The sequence below is a fragment of the Liolophura sinensis genome, chromosome 10 (assembly GCF_032854445.1).
Source record: "Liolophura sinensis isolate JHLJ2023 chromosome 10, CUHK_Ljap_v2, whole genome shotgun sequence".
Lineage (NCBI taxonomy): Eukaryota > Metazoa > Mollusca > Polyplacophora > Chitonida > Chitonidae > Liolophura > Liolophura sinensis.
In genome coordinates, this window is record NC_088304.1 from 23273313 (window position 1) to 23292624 (window position 19312).

The 19312-nt window shown below is 41.8% G+C and overlaps 2 protein-coding genes across 3 annotated transcripts in view; both read right to left on the reverse strand.

Annotated features, from left to right (window-relative positions):
- Window positions 1-443: 443 nt before the first annotated feature.
- Window positions 444-8625, reverse strand: LOC135477209 (uncharacterized). 2 transcript variants are annotated; one of them, XM_064757367.1, is made up of 4 exons: window positions 8236-8625; window positions 7538-7652; window positions 5485-5589; window positions 444-630 (listed from the first exon to the last, which is right to left on the reverse strand). In XM_064757367.1, the coding sequence occupies exons 1-4, from the start codon at window positions 8410-8412 to the stop codon at window positions 452-454; spliced, it is 576 nt and encodes a 191-aa protein (XP_064613437.1). In that variant the 5' UTR covers window positions 8413-8625; the 3' UTR covers window positions 444-451. The 2 variants fall into 2 exon arrangements, with proteins under 2 accessions (XP_064613437.1, XP_064613436.1); XM_064757366.1 differs by having other exon boundaries at window positions 8224-8625.
- A 1899-nt stretch (window positions 8626-10524) lies between these two features.
- LOC135476221 (piwi-like protein 1) overlaps window positions 10525-19312 on the reverse strand; it is a 30579-nt gene continuing 21791 nt past the window's right edge. The window contains exons 13-19 of the mRNA XM_064756164.1: window positions 18486-18637; window positions 17849-17973; window positions 16402-16576; window positions 15758-15911; window positions 14910-15035; window positions 12914-13061; window positions 10525-11745 (exon numbers count right to left, since the gene is read on the reverse strand). Coding sequence (XP_064612234.1) covers window positions 11629-11745; window positions 12914-13061; window positions 14910-15035; window positions 15758-15911; window positions 16402-16576; window positions 17849-17973; window positions 18486-18637 — 997 coding nt within the window. The 3' untranslated portion in view covers window positions 10525-11628. The remainder of the gene's footprint in view (window positions 11746-12913; window positions 13062-14909; window positions 15036-15757; window positions 15912-16401; window positions 16577-17848; window positions 17974-18485; window positions 18638-19312) is intronic.

A 19312-nucleotide genomic window follows, 5' to 3' on the forward strand; every position in this document is an offset into this window, starting at 1 on the left:
GTTGATTCCAGTCTCAAGCTGGTTGGCCAGGTCACATTTGCCAAGTATGACAACAGAACTTCCACGCCATATTGGTGAAAGGCATGCAAGTCTTCAAAGAATGTAAATCTGCGCCGTCAGCGTTTACAGTGAAGAACTAAAGCCCGGGGATCAAGCGGTTGTCAGAATACCCATCTAAAGCGTTACCTAATTCTGCTTAAGTCATGGTTCTAGAGGCGTGTAATTTGCTACAATTTATGCATTTACAAGAACAATTAGAATAATACGTCAACTGAGGTAACTGAGGTAACAAGAGGCCGTATTTCACCAGATACGTGTGACCGTTTGCCCACTATTGCACTGTCATCGCTATTTAGGTTTCCTACTCTATGGTACAAGTCTTTCATTATATTATACAATTAAAATACAATACACAAAAATATGTCTAAAAAAGTTTTCCCTGAAATTCACATCAAGATGGCTTTTCTCTCCTCAGCCGTTCAGAGAGAAGGCGTCCCCAGACCGCGCTGAATGGGTGGGCATAAATAGTCGGTTGGTTGTTATAGTCCACCATAGGTCGTCCCTCATTGGCCCACTTGAACAGGCTGCCCTCTAAGTTATATACCTCTACTGCTGGCTTGTCAACATTCCCTGTGAACAGAAAACACCACAAATTGGCAGATTTTACTCGAATTACACAGCTCCTGCTTATCTACTGCTAGCCTGTCACCTCTCCTTGTATACAGAAAACACCACAGAATGGCAGATTTTGTTCTAATTACACCACTCATGCTTCTCTACTGCTAGCCTGTCACCACTCCTTGTGTACATATAGCACCACACAATGGCAGACTTTGCTCCAATTACACCACACATGCTTCTCTGCTGCTAGCCTGTCACCACTCCTGGTCTACAGATAACACCACAGATTGGCAGTTTGCTCTAATTACACCACGCATGCTTCTCTGCTGCTAGCCTGTCACCACTCCTGGTGTACAGAAAACACCACAGACTTGCAGATTTTGCTCTAATTACACCACTCATGCTTCTCTACTGCTAGCCTGCCACCAGTCATCGTGTACAGAAAACACCACAGAATGGCAGATTTTGCTCTAATTACACCACACACGCTTCTCTACTGCTAGCCTGTCACCACTCCTTGTGTACAGATAACACCACAGACTTGCAGATTTTGCTCTAATTACACCGCACACACTTCTCTATTGCTAGCCTGTCACCACTCCTGGTGTACAGAAAACACCACAGAATGGCAGATTTTGCTCTAATTACACCACTCATGCTTCTCTACTGCTAGCCTGCCACCAGTCATCGTGTACAGATAACACCACAGAATGGCAGATTTTGCTCTAATTACACCACACACGCTTCTCTACTGCTAGCCTGTCACCACTCCTTGTGTACAGATAACACCACAGAATAGCAGATTTTCTTCTAATTACACCGCACACACTCCTCTACTGCTAGCCTGTCACCACTCCTCGTGTACAGAAAACACCACAGATTGACAGATTTTGCTCTAATTACACCGCACACACTTCTCTGCTGCTAGCCTGTCACCAGTCCTTGTGTACAGAAAACACCACAGAATGGCACATTTTGCCCTAATTACACCACCCAAGCTTCTCTACTGCTAGCCTGTCACCACTCCTTGTGTACAGAAAACACCACAGAATGGCGCATTTTGCCCTAATTACACCACCCAAGCTTCTCTACTGCTAGCCTGTCACCACTCCTTGTGTACAGAAAACACCACAGAATGGCGCATTTTGCCCTAATTACACCACCCAAGCTTCTCTACTGCTAGCCTGTCACCACTCCTTGTGTACAGAAAACACCACAGAATGGCAAATTTTGCCCTAATTACACCACGCATGCTTCTCTACTGCTAGCCTGTCACCATTCCTTGTGTACAGAAAACACCACAGAATGGCAGATTTTGCCCTAATTACACCACGCATGCTTCTCTACTGCTAGCCTGTCACCACTCCGTGTATACAGATAACACCACAGAATGGCAGATTTTGCCCTAATTACACCACCCAAGCTTCTCTACTGCTAGCCTGTCACCACTCCTGGTGTACAGATAACACCACAGAATGGCGCATTTTGCTCCAATTACACCACCCAAGCTTCTCTACTGCTAGCCTGTCACCACTCCTGGTGTACAGAAAACACCACACAATGGCAAATTTTGCCCTAATTACACCACGCATGCTTCTCTACTGCTAGCCTGTCACCATTCCTTGTGTACAGAAAACACCACAGAATGGCAGATTTTGCCCTAATTACACCACGCATGCTTCTCTACTGCTAGCCTGTCACCACTCCTTGTGTACAGATAACACCACAGAATGGCAGATTTTGCCCTAATTACACCACCCAAGCTTCTCTACTGCTAGCCTGTCACCACTCCTGGTGTACAGATAACACCACAGAATGGCGCATTTTGCTCCAATTACACCACCCAAGCTTCTCTACTGCTAGCCTGTCACCACTCCTGGTGTACAGATAACACCACAGAATGGCGCACTTTGCTCCAATTACACCACCCAAGCTTCTCTACTGCTAGCCTGTCACCACTCCTGGTGTACAGAAAACACCACAGAATGGCAGATTTTGCTCTAATTACACTGCACACACTTCTCTACTGCTAGCCTGTCACCACTCCTGGTGTACAGAAAACACCACAGACTGGCAGATTTTGCCGTAATTACACCGCACACACATCTCTACTGCTAGCCTGTCACCACTGCTGGTGTACAGATAACACCACAGACTGGCAGATTTTGCCGTAATTACACCGCACACACATCTCTACTGCTAGCCTGTCACCACTGCTGGTGTACAGATAACACCACAGACTGGCAGATTTTGCCGTAATTACACCGCACACACTTCTCTGCTGCTAGCCTGTCACCACTCCTTGTGTACAGATAACACCACAGACTGGCAGATTTTGCCGTAATTACACCGCACACGCTTCTGTGCTGCTAGCCTGTCACCACTGCTGGTGTACAGATAACACCACAGACTTGCAGATTTTGCTGTAATTACACCGCACACGCTTCTCTGCTGCTAGCCTGTCACCACTGCTGGTGTACAGATAACACCACAGAATGGCAGATTTTGCTCTAATTACACCGCACACACTTCTCTACTGCTAGCCTGTCACCACTCCTTGTGTACAGATAACACCACAGAATGGCGCATTTTGCCCTAATTACACCACCCAAGCTTCTCTACTGCTAGCCTGTCACCACTCCTGGTGTACAGAAAACACCACAGACTGGCAGATTTTGCTCTAATTACACCGCACACGCTTCTCTACTGCTAGCCTGTCACCAATCCTTGTGTACAGATAACACCACAGAATGGCAGATTTTGCCCTAATTACACCACCCAAGCTTCTCTACTGCTAGCCTGTCACCACTCCTTGTGTACAGAAAACACCACAAAATGGCGCATTTTGCTCCAATTACACCACCCAAGCTTCTCTACTGCTAGCCTGTCACCACTCCTGGTGTACAGATAACACCACAGAATGGCGCATTTTGCCCTAATTACACCACACATGCTTCTCTGCTGCTAGCCTGTCACCACTCCTGGTGTACAGAAAACACCACAGAATGGCAGATTTTGCCCTAATTACACCACCCAAGCTTCTCTACTGCTAGCCTGTCACCACTCCTGGTGTACAGAAAACACCACAGACTGGCAGATTTTGCTCTAATTACACCACACACACTCCTCTACTGCTAGCCTGTCACCACTCCTGGTGTACAGAAAACACCACAGACTGGCAGATTTTGCTCTAATTACACCACACACACTCCTCTACTGCTAGCCTGTCACCACTCCTGGTGTACAGATAACACCACAGACTGACAGATTTTGCCGTAATTACACCGCACACACATCTCTACTGCTAGCCTGTCACCACTCCTGGTGTACAGAAAACACCACAGACTGGCAGATTTTGCCGTAATTACACCGCACACACATCTCTACTGCTAGCCTGTCACCACTCCTTGTGTACAGAAAACACCACAGAATGGCAGATTTTGCTCTAATTACACTGCACACACTTCTCTATTGCTAGCCTGTCACCACTCCTGGTGTACAAAAAACACCACAGACTGGCAGATTTTGCCGTAATTACACCGCACACACATCTCTACTGCTAGCCTGTCACCACTCCTGGTGTACAGAAAACACCACAGACTGGCAGATTTTGCTCTAATTACACCACACACACTCCTCTACTGCTAGCCTGTCACCACTCCTGGTGTACAGAAAACACCACAGACTGGCAGATTTTGCTCTAATTACACCACACACACTACTCTACTGCTAGCCTGTCACCACTCCTGGTGTACAGAAAACACCACAGACTGACAGATTTTGCCGTAATTACACCGCACACACATCTCTACTGCTAGCCTGTCACCACTGCTGGTGTACAGAAAACACCACAGAATGTCAGTCAGTTTTTCAGTTACCCCACATATGCTTAGTAATTTGCTTGTAATTCATTTGCTGAGCACAAGGTACATGTATTTAGCAACAAATAAAGCAATAAGCAACATGAAACAATATTAATATATACAATATACTACAATGAAATTGTCACCGTATCATAGATGAAAATACAGTATGAATGCGTGTTCAGCTCAGCAGCCAGTCGTGGATGAGATAATCCTAGATGTTAGAACATGTATAAAAAAAAAAATAATAAAATGAAAAAAAAAAATGGTGAAGAAATTGTCTATTACTTGCAATTTTGTGTGTAATTTTGAACCTGATCAAATTGATCTGCAATCTTTTCAACCACCAAAGCAATTTTATCAGAGGAATTTGTGCATAGAACTATTACGAAAATGATGCTAAAAATAATTTGTTTTTATCAATACAGATGCAAGCTTAATAAAACTGTGCAAACTATTTCTCTACACCCGATAGTCCTCTCAGAATGTTTCAAAACACTGGTTGCAGATGCGCCTGAAAAGGTCAAAGAATCAGTGTATGTTTCAGAAGATTTCAGCAACTTGAAGCTCAGCACTCCCCTGTTTGGGTATATGTGGTTATTTATGCCACTTAAATGCAGACTTCTATACGTATGTATTTATGTATGCTTGGGGTTTAACGTTGTACTTAACAATTTTTCAGTCATATGACGACATGGAGTCATTATTTGCCTGTACCATATATTGTGTCTGCCACCAATGATACCAGACAGGACACCCCACCCAGTGACATTATACAGACACTAATCTGTCATGTTTCCTAGCTCTAACCTCTCACTGCAGAGCGCCACGCCAGGCAGCAGCAGCAGCAAGTACCATTTTCAAAGTCTTTGGTATGACCCGACCAGGCTTTGATCCCGGGCTCTTTCGACTCTGATGTTGGCACTCTAATGATCAGGCAGACTTCTGTAATGGAGTCTCATGATTTATTGAGTGAGGTTCACACGAAACAATGGTTTACCTGAGTTAGTGGCCAGGTAGTCTTGTAGTCTCTCCACCATCCTGGATGACCTGTAGCCCAGTGAGCAATAACATACTACGGTTATCCTTCGAGCATTGTCCGAATCTGACAAAAGAATCAGAGATCACCCTTGAAAAGACTAGACTCAACTGCCAACTTCTTGATTCATTCATTTATTTTATGCTATACTGGTATTCAATAATATTTCTCTTGCACAGCGGCAACCAGCATTATGATAGGAGGAAACCGAACAGAGCCCAGGGGAAACCCTCCAACCATCAGCAGGTTGCTGACAGACCTTACCAAGTACAAACAATAAAGGAAGCAAGCATGAGCTGGACTTGAACTCACAACAACTGCACTGGTGACAGTGTTCCCGCATAGAAGCAGTTCCAGTACAGTGTCAAGTTACATACTCAAAAAATTCAAATTCATATCTAACCATCCTGCATTTGATTGGTCAGATTCCAGTGACAATGATGGCTTAGACAATAAAATGAAATCTCTGATTTTTTTTCTTTTATCGCTGATTTTGTCTCTTTGTGCAGCATAAAAACTGAAGTGTTTATGAATTTCATGCCCACAAATTAAGAGATACACTAACTATACAGGTTTACAGGTAAGAGCAATCAAAAAGATGTGAATAATGGTCACCAAAATGGCCACCAAAACAGGACAAGAAAAGCTATAACCAGTCATGTAAGTCACATGTCCTTCACATCCTGGTCAACTCTCTCTCTACCTCAACTTATCTGTGTCACGGTGTGACCAGGTGTGTGACAGAATGGACATGTCCTTCAGATCCGGGGTCAACTCTCTCTACCTCAGCTTACCTGTGTCACAACGTGACTCAGCTTACCTGTCTCACATGGTGACAGGTGTGTGATAGACTGGACATGACCTTCACATCCTGGTCAACTCTCTCTCTACCTCAGCTTACCTGTGTCACAACGTGACTCAGCTTACCTGTGTCACATGGTGACACGTGTGTGACAGACTGGACATGTCCTTCACATCTGGGTCAACTCTCTCTACCTCAGATTACGTATGTCACAGTGTGGCCAGGTGTGTGACAGACTGGACATGTCCTTCACATCCTGGTCAACTCTCTCTGTACCTCAACTTACCTGTGTCACGGTGTGGCCAGGTGTGTGACAGACAGGACATGTCCTTCATATCCGGGGTCAACTCTCTCTACCTCAGCTTACCTGTGTCACGACGTGACTCAGTTTACCTGTGTCACATGGTGACAGGTGTGTGATAGACTGGACATGACCTTCACATCCTGGTCAACTCTCTGTACTTCAGCTTACCTGTGTCACATGATGACCAGGTGTGTGACAGACAGGACATGTCCTTCATATCCAGGTCAACTCTCTCTATCTCAGCTTACCTGTGTCAAGAAGTGACTCAGCTTACCTGTGTCACATGGTGACAAGTGTGTGATAGACTGGACATGACCTTCACATCCTGGTCAACTCTCTCTACCTCAGCCTACCTGTGTCACATGATGACCAGGTGTGTGACAGACAGGACATGTCCTTCATATCCGGGTCAACTCTCTCTACCTCAGCCTACCTGTGTCACATGATGACCAGGCATGTGACAGACAGGACATGCCCTTCATATCCAGGTCAACTCTCTCTACCTCAGCTTACCTGTGTCACGACGTGACTCAGCTTACCTGTGTCACGACGTGACTCAGCTTACCTGTGTCACATGGTGACAGGTGTGTGATAGACAGGACATGTCATTCATATCCAGGTCAACTCTCTCTATCTCAGCTTACCTGTGTCACATGGTGACAGGTGTGTGATAGACTGGACATGACCTTCACATCCTGGTCAACTCTCTCTCTACCTCAGCCTACCTGTGTCACATGATGACCAGGTGTGTGACAGACAGGACATGTCCTTCATATCCGGGTCAACTCTCTCTACCTCAGCTTATCTGTGTCACGACGTGACTGCTTACCTGTGTCACATGGTGACAGGTGTGTGATAGACTGGACATGTCGTTCACATCCTGGTCAACTCTCTCTACCTCAGCTTACCTGTGTCACGGTGTGACCAGGTGTGTGACACACTGGAGATGTCCTTAACATCTGGGTCAATTCTCACAGCTTCAGGTAAATGGCTGACCTCATACTCTTCCACTGGCCGTGTGTCCTGTTTGAATACCAAACCATTAAGATTTCTAAAACAGCTGTTTAAAAGTTAGGTCATATACAAACTGAAATTACAAACTGGGCACGGAAATAAGATATTAAGATGGATTAAGAATGACTGGTGTTTTACGCCCTACTCAAACATATTTCACTCATGCCACTGCGACCAGCATTTTGGAGAGGAAGCCAGGATGAGCCGGACTTGAACTCACAACCGCAGTGGTGAAAAGCTCTGGAGTCATTGTGCTGCGCAGGTACGCGAACCACCTCAATTATCGAAGCCTCAGTTACAAATATGTATGTCCATTAATTGTGCATACATTATGCTATGATGACTTTACTGACTGTAGTTTTTAATTTCTGACAAAACTGTAAAAACTTGTGTTAAAATATTGCTGTTAATATATTGCTAATAAAATGATTGTTATTCCAATTTACGACCATGCGTGTAAATTGTCTTCAGTTCCTAGGAAAGAACCATTTTTTCTGTTTTGTGACCCTTACTTGTTTTGGGGTTACACACACTAAGACGCTCTCACAACCACTCCACTTTCTGACCAATACCCTCGTACCAGTAAAACAACCTCTCTCTTCTCTGCTGACGATCTCTCTCCGGCGTTCTCTCCCCTTGGTTCCTTCATCCACTGGGCTAACTTGTCGGTGGAGAGCTGACGGACATTTCTAAACCTGTGACGCACAGTTGACAACACCATCTTCATACTCAAACTAGGCTCACTATGTCCTGGTTGACCTTCAGCCATGGTCCATTTGGTCGTAGAATTTATTAGCTGGTGTAAACACAAATGGAAGTTTTCGTGTTTGTACCGGAACGTGAAAATTTATCACCTGTCCAGGACACCAGAAGAAATGTACATAAAACCTCCATAAGTGTCGATTTTTATTAAACAAATGCTAGATAATGAGGAAATCGATGACGAGGTACCTGTGTCGTATCGGTACATCGGTCGAATGAAAAAAAGAATCGAACTGATCAAATAACCCTTCCTGGCTTCCCCCTTACGCCCACGCCAGTGCTAACTTGTTGTGGCGAGCATTGTCTTTGTAGTGTCGCGAGCAAGGGGGAATAATTCATGTAATATAGCCTTTTCAGAGAAGTCTTCTGAAAGTCATTATTATTCAGCGCGGGAACACACTGGAAAAACATATATAATCGTATATCACGTCCGTCATGTTGGGGCCCATTCCTGGCTAAACAAAATTTTGCCGAATCCAACGTCTGAGCAGTCTATGACTAGATTTTAGGGCCTTGATACCATTTAAAAAGCCCTAGGAGCCTAGTTGTGGAAAATATCCACTCATAATACGCGGTAACTCTTTCCTGCAAATATGGTCGATTGTTTCAATCACATTTAACGCCATACTCGTGTTCTGCACTTACACCTGTACAATGGCTGTCAGTTTCGTGCATTTAGGAAACCAGGAGTAAAACACCCACCATTGACAAGCTACTGACAAACCTTCCAACATGTGAGATAGGCCTACAGGTATCCATACTTTAACAAGCGTTACACTGCTCAAACGGCCATCCAGTCATCTTCAACCTCTTCTTATTATCAACGCCCCACATACAGTGAGTGCGGAAGTACCAACAACCCTGGGGAAAACCACCGCCCTTTGGCAAGTTACTGACAGACTTTCCCACATCTGACTTAAGCCTACAGATATGCATACTACAACAAATATTAAGCTGCGTACACAGCCATCTTGGAATTACGCGTGAATTCCCTGCAGAAGGCTGGGATGAACCCTCGCCTTGTGCGTTCTAGTAATTTATAATATGATTGAGAGTTTAAAGCCGTAGTCAAGAATACTTCACTTGTACAACTGCAGCTGGTTGGTCTAACGCCCATACTCAGCCTAGCATTTGGCATACATACAATCCGTAAAAACATGAAAACCAAGTGATGTGAATGATCCAAGTCGAAACAGAATCGCAATGTGAAAAAGCTTTTTGTCGCATTACCACGATTTCTCAGGCACAAATGGGACAGACCCAAGGCCGACGTATTCAGTGTAGCTTTGCAGTAAAATCACACCAAAGACATCAGGCAGGACTCCCAACCATGTCATATACGGACACCACACTGGAAAGCCTACAGTGGAATCCCAGCCACCAGGATTGACCTTTGCTGTCTATTACTGTAATTCTTCAACCTTTTTTCATGTTTGAAAGGTGTTTATTCAAGCATATTCTGAAGGCATCATTCAGCATTTACTGATAAAACTATACTTTTTATGTAGCCCTGACACTGGGCAATCCAACAAATGTAATTTTCTTTTCCAAACAAAAAAAAAACACCCCAAAAATGGGCATAAATTGCACCGAAAGTTGCTCTTTCATATGCGAGAAGCTTGAAACATTAGGGTAATACATTTACAGCGGTGCCATGCAACCAGTCTGCCCACAAATCATCACCACCAAGGAAGAAAGGCAGAATTTACTACACAACTTTGGACTGTACTTTAGCCCAGAAAGAATTCCCACTGAAAGACTAACATAGTAACTGCTCACTTCTTACCAGCTTCTCTACAGAGCAAGCCAATAACAAACAATGATTTATTTGTTTATATATTTGTGTTTTACGCTGTACTTATGAATATTTCTCTTATGCGACAGCAGCCAGCATTATGGTGGGAGACCCACACCCATCTGTAGGTTGCTGGCAGACCTTCCCACATACGGCCGGAAAGGAAGCCAACATGAGCTGAACTTGAACTCACAGCAACCACACTAGTGAGAAGTTGTTTCACTGAGCCATTGAGCCATGCTCGCATGCTAACCCTTTTGGCCTCGGAGGCCCCCAACAAATCATGACATTAAAAACCAAAGAAAAAAGTCAAAATGAAATCATTTTTCATTTTTTTTTTTTTGAAGTTTCATAATATGAATATGAACAGTTTGCATGAATGACATGACTCCCAGTTGAGCAACGCCCCTTAACTTGCCATAAAGGATTTTCAACTGGTTCGATCTTTAACACAGCACCAAAACTATGATCAAATCTGGATCAATATGATGAAATGAAGATCATGAGATGTGTGAAACTTCCAAGAAAACTATCTTGGGAGACAAGTTAGCCTTGTTAACCTTAGCTAGGTTTGAGCAACTTAGAGGTCAGATTATTTCATACAATATTTGCATCTCGCAAAGTTGGCTTCCATCAATGTTAAGTCGCATAAAAAAAAGAAATAAAAGACGCATTTAGCATCAAATACATCAAGGTAATAAAATGTTTTAACTAATGTAGGACATGACTGTCCAACCAGGAATGCCAGCTTGTGTGCATACTGACATGGGGCAGGAACACAGACGGTGCCCTGAAAACACACAAGACAAAGTAAAGAAAATAAGTAACAATCAAGGATTGAATCAATGTTCATTCCCTCTAATCCTGTTTTTGATAATCATGCAAGACATCCTGCATGCATATCCAAAGTATGCTTCCACCAATGTTAACTGTCACATAAAAAAAAAAAAAAAAAAAATCGCATTTAGCATCAAATACATCAATGATTAAGGTATAAAAAAGTTCCAAACAATATTGGATATGACTTCTTTTTAAAAACAGACTTATTTTTTTAAGAATGAACAGTAAAAGTTATTTCCTTAACATGGAGTCTCTTCCTTCCTATAAAAACCATAAAACTAAAGACTTCAATCTAAAACAATTTTCAAACTGCAATAAATTTAACAAATGGATCAATTCGATTTATGCATATGCATAATCAACAATATAAGTCAAAGATGCTTCATGATCTTTTTTTGGGTGGGGGGGTGGGGGGCAAACTGAAAAATAATACCCCTGCTGACCTAAAGCAGCTCATATTCCTGCTCACTCCACCGTCAATGCAGAAATAATGACCAGAATGCAATGAGTAAAAAACATAAATTTAATATTGTTCGGGATGGCGCAGAAGCTGTGACGAGTTTTGCTCTTTCCTCTGTTGTTACCGTCTCAGAGGAAGAACAATCTGTCAGACAGGGACAGGTCCGGCTCTCTGTGGATGCTCTGTCCAACCAGAAATGCCAGCTTATGTGCATACTGACATGGGGCAGGAACACGAATGGTGCCCTGAAAACACACAAGACAAAGAAAAGAATGAAATAAAAAATAATAATAAAAAAAAAAGAACCTGCATGCAATCTTCTATCAAAATCAAACATGATGCAGTTCTTGTTGAACTCCAATCAGAATTAAAGAAATAACTGAAAATGCAAAACTTATGCATGGATCCTCATCTAAACTTACATAAAATAAAAAAGCATACACAATTTTATAAAAATTTCACAATATTTGAAGCAAATATTACAAAAACATCCACCACAAATGACTAACTTCTGAAAAAGTTTTCCAACTTGATTTGAACTCTCACACTCACTTACATCCCCGTCTTTTCAAGTGGAGGTTATGATAAAATGTTATTAAAGGACATACTTCCAAAAGATGACTTTTTTTTTAAAAACAATTCAGTTAAATACAAAACGACTAACGTCTGTATTTGACGCCTAACAGCTTACTGAGCCTATATTGCGCCCCATGCCCCCAAAACACAAAAATCTCAAGAGTATTACAAATGGAAATTTGTCACTAGTCTGTCGGCTAAACAAAATAATACGCAAATGAGGCAATACAGATTCCTTGCTTGAGGAGGATGATGCACACATGTAAACAATAAAGACTGTCACACACTGGGCATCAAAAAGCAGAAAATGGGGTTGACAGCATCCAGGAATTTGGGTCATGTTGCACTTTCTTGTCATTAGTACCGGTATGCTCATTTATGCATATTTTCCAGCAGTACTTGGAAATGGCTCAACGCCATGTCAAGTTTGAATCAACCGGCTTACACCCCCTCCACTGTTCTCCCCTTGATTTATTTATTTATTTATTTGATTGGTGTTTTACGCCGTACTCAAGAATATTTCACTTATACGACGGAGGCCAGCACTCACAGCGACCGCATTGTTGAGAGGCTTTCACCTAGCATTCACCTAATAAACTTGGTCGCTGGTTTAGCTCATTAACCCTTCATCTGACCGAGAAAAGAGCTGCCACAACAATTTTGGCACTTCAGAAGGGCTAAGTTTGCTACAGCAAAAACCATGAACTAAATGAAGGTGACAAGAGGCCTTACATTTCATAAATCCTTCACTAAAGGTTAGTTAGATCATCAAATCTGATCAAATGCAAAAGCCAGAATTTTAACATTATCTTCCTAAAAAATGTTGTCTGTGCTTACCGGCCAGTTGTAGTAGAGATGACACATCTTGTACGTGAGCCGCTGCATGTGGTCAGGCTTCAGACCGGATTTGTCCCAGATCACGTTATAATTGCACGGAGTTACCGTCCCTTGACGAACGGACTGTGACACCAGGAAGAAGTCATAGCTGCAGAAACACACATTTTTATAGTTAAGTTTTTTTTTTTTTTAAGATAATACAAATACATTGTGATATACAAATAGTTCAGATCACCAATTCTTCTGGGCCATTGATGTCTTCCCACTGCATGTAAAAGGGACTAAACACAAACACAGGCTAGTGGAATGCCTTTTTATAAAGCAATTACATGTACATACTTTGTGTTGTAAATTTTATTTTAAAGATTTCATCAATGTATCAGCCATTTCACCTCAGAAAGAAATTCTTCGGAACTTTCTGAGAGCAAAGTTATATCTGGCACATACAGCGTAGCCTCGCTATAACGCACTGCTTTGGGGACAGGTTCCCGAGTGTGTTATAGGCAACCTCGCACTACAATGAAATGACCTTTGGATCCAGTATACAGGGCTACAGTCTCTCTTACAGGTCATGATTTTGACACTGAACGAAGTTTTATCGAAGCAAAATGTGTTTTGTCAAATGTTTTCTTATTGTTAGTTTACTATAAGCGCAGGACATTTTTTGCTACCTAAGAATTCAAGCATTCCAGCACCGTCCTACGACAAAGCTAGCTTCGTACTGAGTAATCACAATCCTGTGCTGATCTACAGATCTACTAATCTCCTGTGCATGTTAAACATTTCCACAAGCTGAATCCAAGTAACTTTGAATAAAAAAAATGTTACATCTCATTTGGTATCAAATTTGTCCATGTCTGATCGTATCAGGAGTACCTCCTGGAACTTAAACGCCTCAGATTCAAAATGGCTGACTGCAGACGACTGTCAACCCAATCACGCGACCGCGTTATAGCTACTGAACAAAAAATAATAATAATAATAATGTTCACAGTTTAAATGTATATCATGCTAAAACAATGTATTAAATGTTGGAAAGAGTAAAAAAAAAGGAATTAACACATATCAGTAAGCCACGTCTCACTCCCTGCAATTTCCCGCCTGGATTTATAGCCATCCAATAGTCTGATTAAAGTTATCAGTATTTACTGAAAGTGTACAAACATTAATCCCTTCATGAGATATGCATGTCACGGTGAGCAAAATGTGTCCTCCATTACTGACGAAGCCACACATACACAGAAGTAATGCTGCCACAACAACCACGGCATTTGGAATCAACTCACTTGCAAATAAAATACAACCAGCTACAACCTCTTCCATTATTCATAGAAAAATTCATTTCTTTTTGCTTATACTCGCATAGTATTCAAAAGTTTAAGCCTAAAATATCAAATAACACTGAGGAAATGAAGCAAATGATGAATTATTTACACATATTTCTTGCTAAAAAAATCTTGATCCGTTTGCAGTTTTGGCTGTTCTCACATGGCAGTACACCAAAATTTAAAGTTTCGGCGGTCAAGATTTGGGCTTGTGATATCCGATTGCACGCTATATTGAGGCATCTTAAAACGAGGCTACACTGTATACCTGTTTATCTCAACATTATTTTTTTTTAATTTTACACCATACTTAAGAATATTTCACTTGTACGATGGTGGGCAGTATTATGGTGTGAGGAAACCGTGTAGAGCCCATGGGAAACCCACGACCATTCTCAGGTTGCTGGCAGACTTTCACACGTAGGGCAGGAGAGGAAGCCAGCATGAACTGGACTTGAACTCACAGTGACCGCATTGGTAGGATGCTCCTGACTCATTGCGCCGTTCTGTTTTTGAACATTAAATACTGTGTCTGGGGATACAGTTTTAAGTGGTCTTTGAACTGATGCTTAGCTCACATTTTGTTTCCTTTTCTCACGACCTTTGACTACACCACTTCCCCCCCCCCCCCCTCCTTCCTCTTATTTGTTAAAAATGTTGCTGAATCTTACGCCCTGGGGTTGGTGACTTCCGTGTCAACAACTGTGCCAGGTGGAGGGTTAGACAGTCCTTGATTCCCCAGAGCAAACAGACGTGTGTTGATTCTCTTCTTCACAACGATAACTGCCACCTTAGGTCTGAAATTAGAAGAAACATGCTAATGTATATCCCACATTAAGTAGGCAAAAACTTGGTTTTCAAACTCGATTCCAACACCACAGCAAAAAATCTAAAACTTTTATCAAGACCAGACGACACACAAAGTTGCAGATAGACCCAAAGTAACATCCCTTTCACTGGAAGGTGGGATGAAAATGTGTCCTTCGGAATGTAGAGCAACCAGCAACAACATCTGAAGTTGTCACAGGTCATTTGACTCGGCTTACAGGCTAAAATAGGGAATGTATTGGATTCCAAACTGGAATGAAAAGTAAAAAAAAATCTTACGGTTGAAACCGGAAGCAGTACCTATATTTTCAACATTCCTGGTCACAAAAGCAGTTTTGCTGTCAAAAAAACGTGGATCAAATCCAAGGTAGCCCACATCGTGCCTCTAAACTGGTGTACCACTGTCAAGTCCTGTATATTTGGCACACTAGCGCCATTCAAGGGCCAACAAGCAATGTTGAGTTTTTTTTTCTCAGAATTTTTGGTGTTAATTACATTTTTAATTTCTACAAGTAAAACAACTCACCAAATGCATTTTTTTTCCCATATTTTTTCCCCCTCATATCACAGGTATAACATTCAGGTAGGTAAAGTGAGAATTAACCTAAGACAGTTCACCTTTAAGAAACATTCAAAGCGCCCCAAATCTGTTTGGAATGACCCCGGGCATGAGGACAACTATTCCACTTACCGATAGTCTTGCCCCAAGGTCTGGAAGCACTTCTCTATCTGAGGTACTTCATGTTCCAGTACTGCAGGCACCTGTCCATCACCCACACCATCACGGTAGATCACAATCCTATCCGGCAGGGAGCCATTAATCTCATTGTATTTCTTAAGCGAAGCTGCCAGTGAAGAAATGAACCAAGTCTAGGGCATATATATAGGCACTGAATATTTCATAAGGAACGACTTTCTTACAGCTTTTATCCTAATTCCGCAACATTTTCGCATATAAAAGAGCAACTTTCAGTGCAATTTATGCACATTTTTGATCTGATTTTGGAGATAGAACTACATAGGTTGGATTGGCCAGTTTCAGGGCTTCACAAGCTTGCTGGGAGTTATTCATGGATCACACGTTTTTTTTTTTTTTTTTTTTCCTTTTCAGTAGTTTGTGCATAAGTGAACTCGGCAAAAAAACTCCTTCAAAGAACTAAACACTGAAATATGTATCTTCAAGTATGTCTTACAATATGTCATTTTTCACTTCTAAGCCAAATCCAAAACTGTTTTTTTACTTTCACTTATAGAGTTCAATTTTTCATGAAAATGCCTCCTAATAGTGTGCACTTGAAGCTGCAGCTGTAATTCCTGCTTATTGCCAATACCCACCTGTGACACACACTTTCAGCCCATCGATCAGCTCCTGCATCTGGTGCTGAAATGTGCAGCGTGAGTAGAAGCGTGTCAGCGTCTGGTTTGTGCTGGCAATTACCCCGGCCACTGAGCGACCTTTGGAGGCAGAGTCATGGTAACAGTCAATGCCCATGACCATTAACCCTTTCAACTGTAAAAAGATCCCAGATAACAGTGTCATACAATGCATACAAGACTCCGGACTTCGATTCAATGAACCAAGGCTACAGCCTTAGGTAATGTTTCATGTTTGTTTATTAGGGGTCCACACCCGTATCCTTGCAGGACACCTCTGGAAATCATTTGGATTATTATTATTATTATTCTTAGGCAACTTGCAAAATTGCAATATCTCGAAAACTAGTAAAGGTCACAAAACCCAACTCTGGATTCTTAATGAAGAACATATGAAGCAACTTTTGACGGTCTGTGTTGTTTTACCAGTCACATGATTTAGCTGTCATTCTGAATTTTACTGGTAAGCTAAAAGAATCTTCTCAAAAACTGCTAAACCTCTAACTTTTTGCTTACAGTTTTCAGGTGGATTGCCCTATGCATATTGTAAAAAGACAATTAGTTTGGTATGCAAATAAGGCCAAAACTGACCAATGAGCTCAAAAGTAGGTCAATTTTTAAAGCTGCATAAAATCATTAAAAGAATTATTTTTGCACTTCGTATTGTTATGTTATGACCAAACACCAACAAAAAATTTGACAAAACCGTCCTATATGTATAATACTGGAGCTTCATGCTACACTGCACGAAACCCTTCAGTGCAGTTTACTGTGGGAACGAGCATCAGCTCTGCAACAATGTCCTTGGCTATCAGCAGAAGACCAAAGCCGCTTAATCTCTACACCAGTCTTCAATACTTGGCCAACTGTAAGTGAAGCCTAGCAGTCTAGGGTTCAAATCCAGTACATTCCTTCCCCCCCCCCCCCCCCCATTATCATGAACTATATAGACACTAGAATACCAGAAGTGGTAAAAGACTAGAGGTGTGGATCCCGGCAAAGGTGTTGAATAACAGATTCTATTGATTAGATCGGCATCTTATGCTATACTCAAGAATATTTAACTTATACGACAGCAGCCAGAATAAAGGTGGGAGGAAACCTGACAGAGACCGGGGGAATGTAATGTTTCACTTGTGAAAAGGGTCTTCGCTGGCTCATTTATCCAGTGTCTCACTCCAGCCAATAGGACTGCTCTGAATTACCTCCCTTGTTACATGACAGTGACTGACACAACACAAGGTAACTTTTCAACCACAAGAAGCGGGATCTCGCCCAATTACCCCCACTGGATGCTTTAACGTTTTATTTTCATTTTTATTCTCTCCAACGACATTAGAAAAAGATTCATTTTCCCCCTAAAAACAACAATTTAAATTTGTGTGTCTATTTAATGCAAGTTATATACCGGAATTTCACAGGCCCAGGCCTCTCCTCCCAGCTTACAGTTGAGCTGAATAGCAATCTTAGTGGAGACGCTCATCAACATCTGCTTCTTTGAAATGGTCCTGGCTACCACAACCTGGCTGGGCACTTTCAGAAGTAAGAACAAGCATGTCTTTTCAACAATAATTCTAACCAATCGACATGCAGGTGATCATAAATATGACACGCATCTCATCCACATGAAAAGATTCTTTATTACACACGATACCTGAAAAAGCCTCTAATAAGTGACTTTTCTACGGAATTGTGGCTTAAAATGAGATATAAATGTTATCAAGGTTAACTTGTCCATTCAAGCCTGTCTGCAATTTTAATTCCTGCAAGCAACATGCTGAAATAGTCTTTTAATACTAGAAATTTTGCTGAATTAAACACCTTGAAACAAGAGAAAGTTTCAAAACATGAAAGGAGGTTTTAAAATCAGTTATATTGAGCGTTCAGAAACAGTTGTGTTACGGATCTGTATTTTTGTGGGATTTCTGTGTCTAATCTAAGGATTTTCAGCGCTCTTCTAACTTGGGCGTCATGTATGAAAAATTGAATGATGAAATATTCTGCTGTTGTATTTACACACTAATGTAATGCAGTATAGTAAGTACCTGGAACTTCACAACAGCACAGTTTCTTGATGGCATCGTATCTGTCCTTCCTGTTGGTGGGCAGTACACAGAGAGCTAGTTGTGTAGTGGGCGTCACTTGTTCCCGTAGACATCGCGTGTACGTCTCATTGCGATCATCAGGAAGCTGCAATCTAAAAATCAAACACATTTTGAATTATTTGTTTATTTGGTAATTTTAACTTATACAAGGGCAGTCTGAACATAAGCGAGGAAACGGGAGAATCATGGACCTTGGGCAAGTTACTGGCAAACTTCACCCCTTGCGATGTACAGATATACACAGCATATTGGTGGAGGGCAAGTTGTGTTGCTTCAACAGTCACACAAGTGTTGGATAGTATCAACCATTTCATGTCACCAAGGCCTCATAATAAGTGACAATGGAGGAATCTACACATACATGATAATATTGAATACACACCTTATATGTCCCCGTGGATGAAAGGCAAGCACTTTTAACCACAAGACCAAAACCCACCTGTTTGGTCACACCTCAAACATAGTTTTTTGTATTTATATTAGTTTTCAGGGAAAAACATGATAACTGTTGGCATGGTGGATGAGTTATCTTAAAGGTGCAAGAATATTGGTATTGGTCTAGAGGGAAGGGGCTTTCTTATGCTATGGGGACATCTTAAATTTGTTACTGGTCATCTATGTGTCTGACAACTGCGCTAATCAGCTCTGCTTCTGTACCCGTCAAATTAGACTGCAGAGTAGTACAGGAGCTAAAGAGATCTGCTGCCATTGTAGTTTGGTTTAATATTATTCCCGTGACAGGCGTTTAACAAAGTCAGAGCTCAAAT

Excerpts from the sequence above, each read along its gene's own strand:
- LOC135477209 (XM_064757366.1), bottom strand. The coding sequence starts at position 8,412 with ATGGCTGAAGGTCAACCAGGACATAGTGAGCCTAGTTTGAGTATGAAG. Across the intron at positions 7,653-8,223 it reads AGAGAGAGGTTGTTTTACTG|GACACACGGCCAGTGGAAGA; the intron begins GTACGAGGGTAT and ends GTATTCAAACAG. Across the intron at positions 631-5,484 it reads CTACCTGGCCACTAACTCAG|GGAATGTTGACAAGCCAGCA; the intron begins GTAAACCATTGT and ends TTCTGTTCACAG.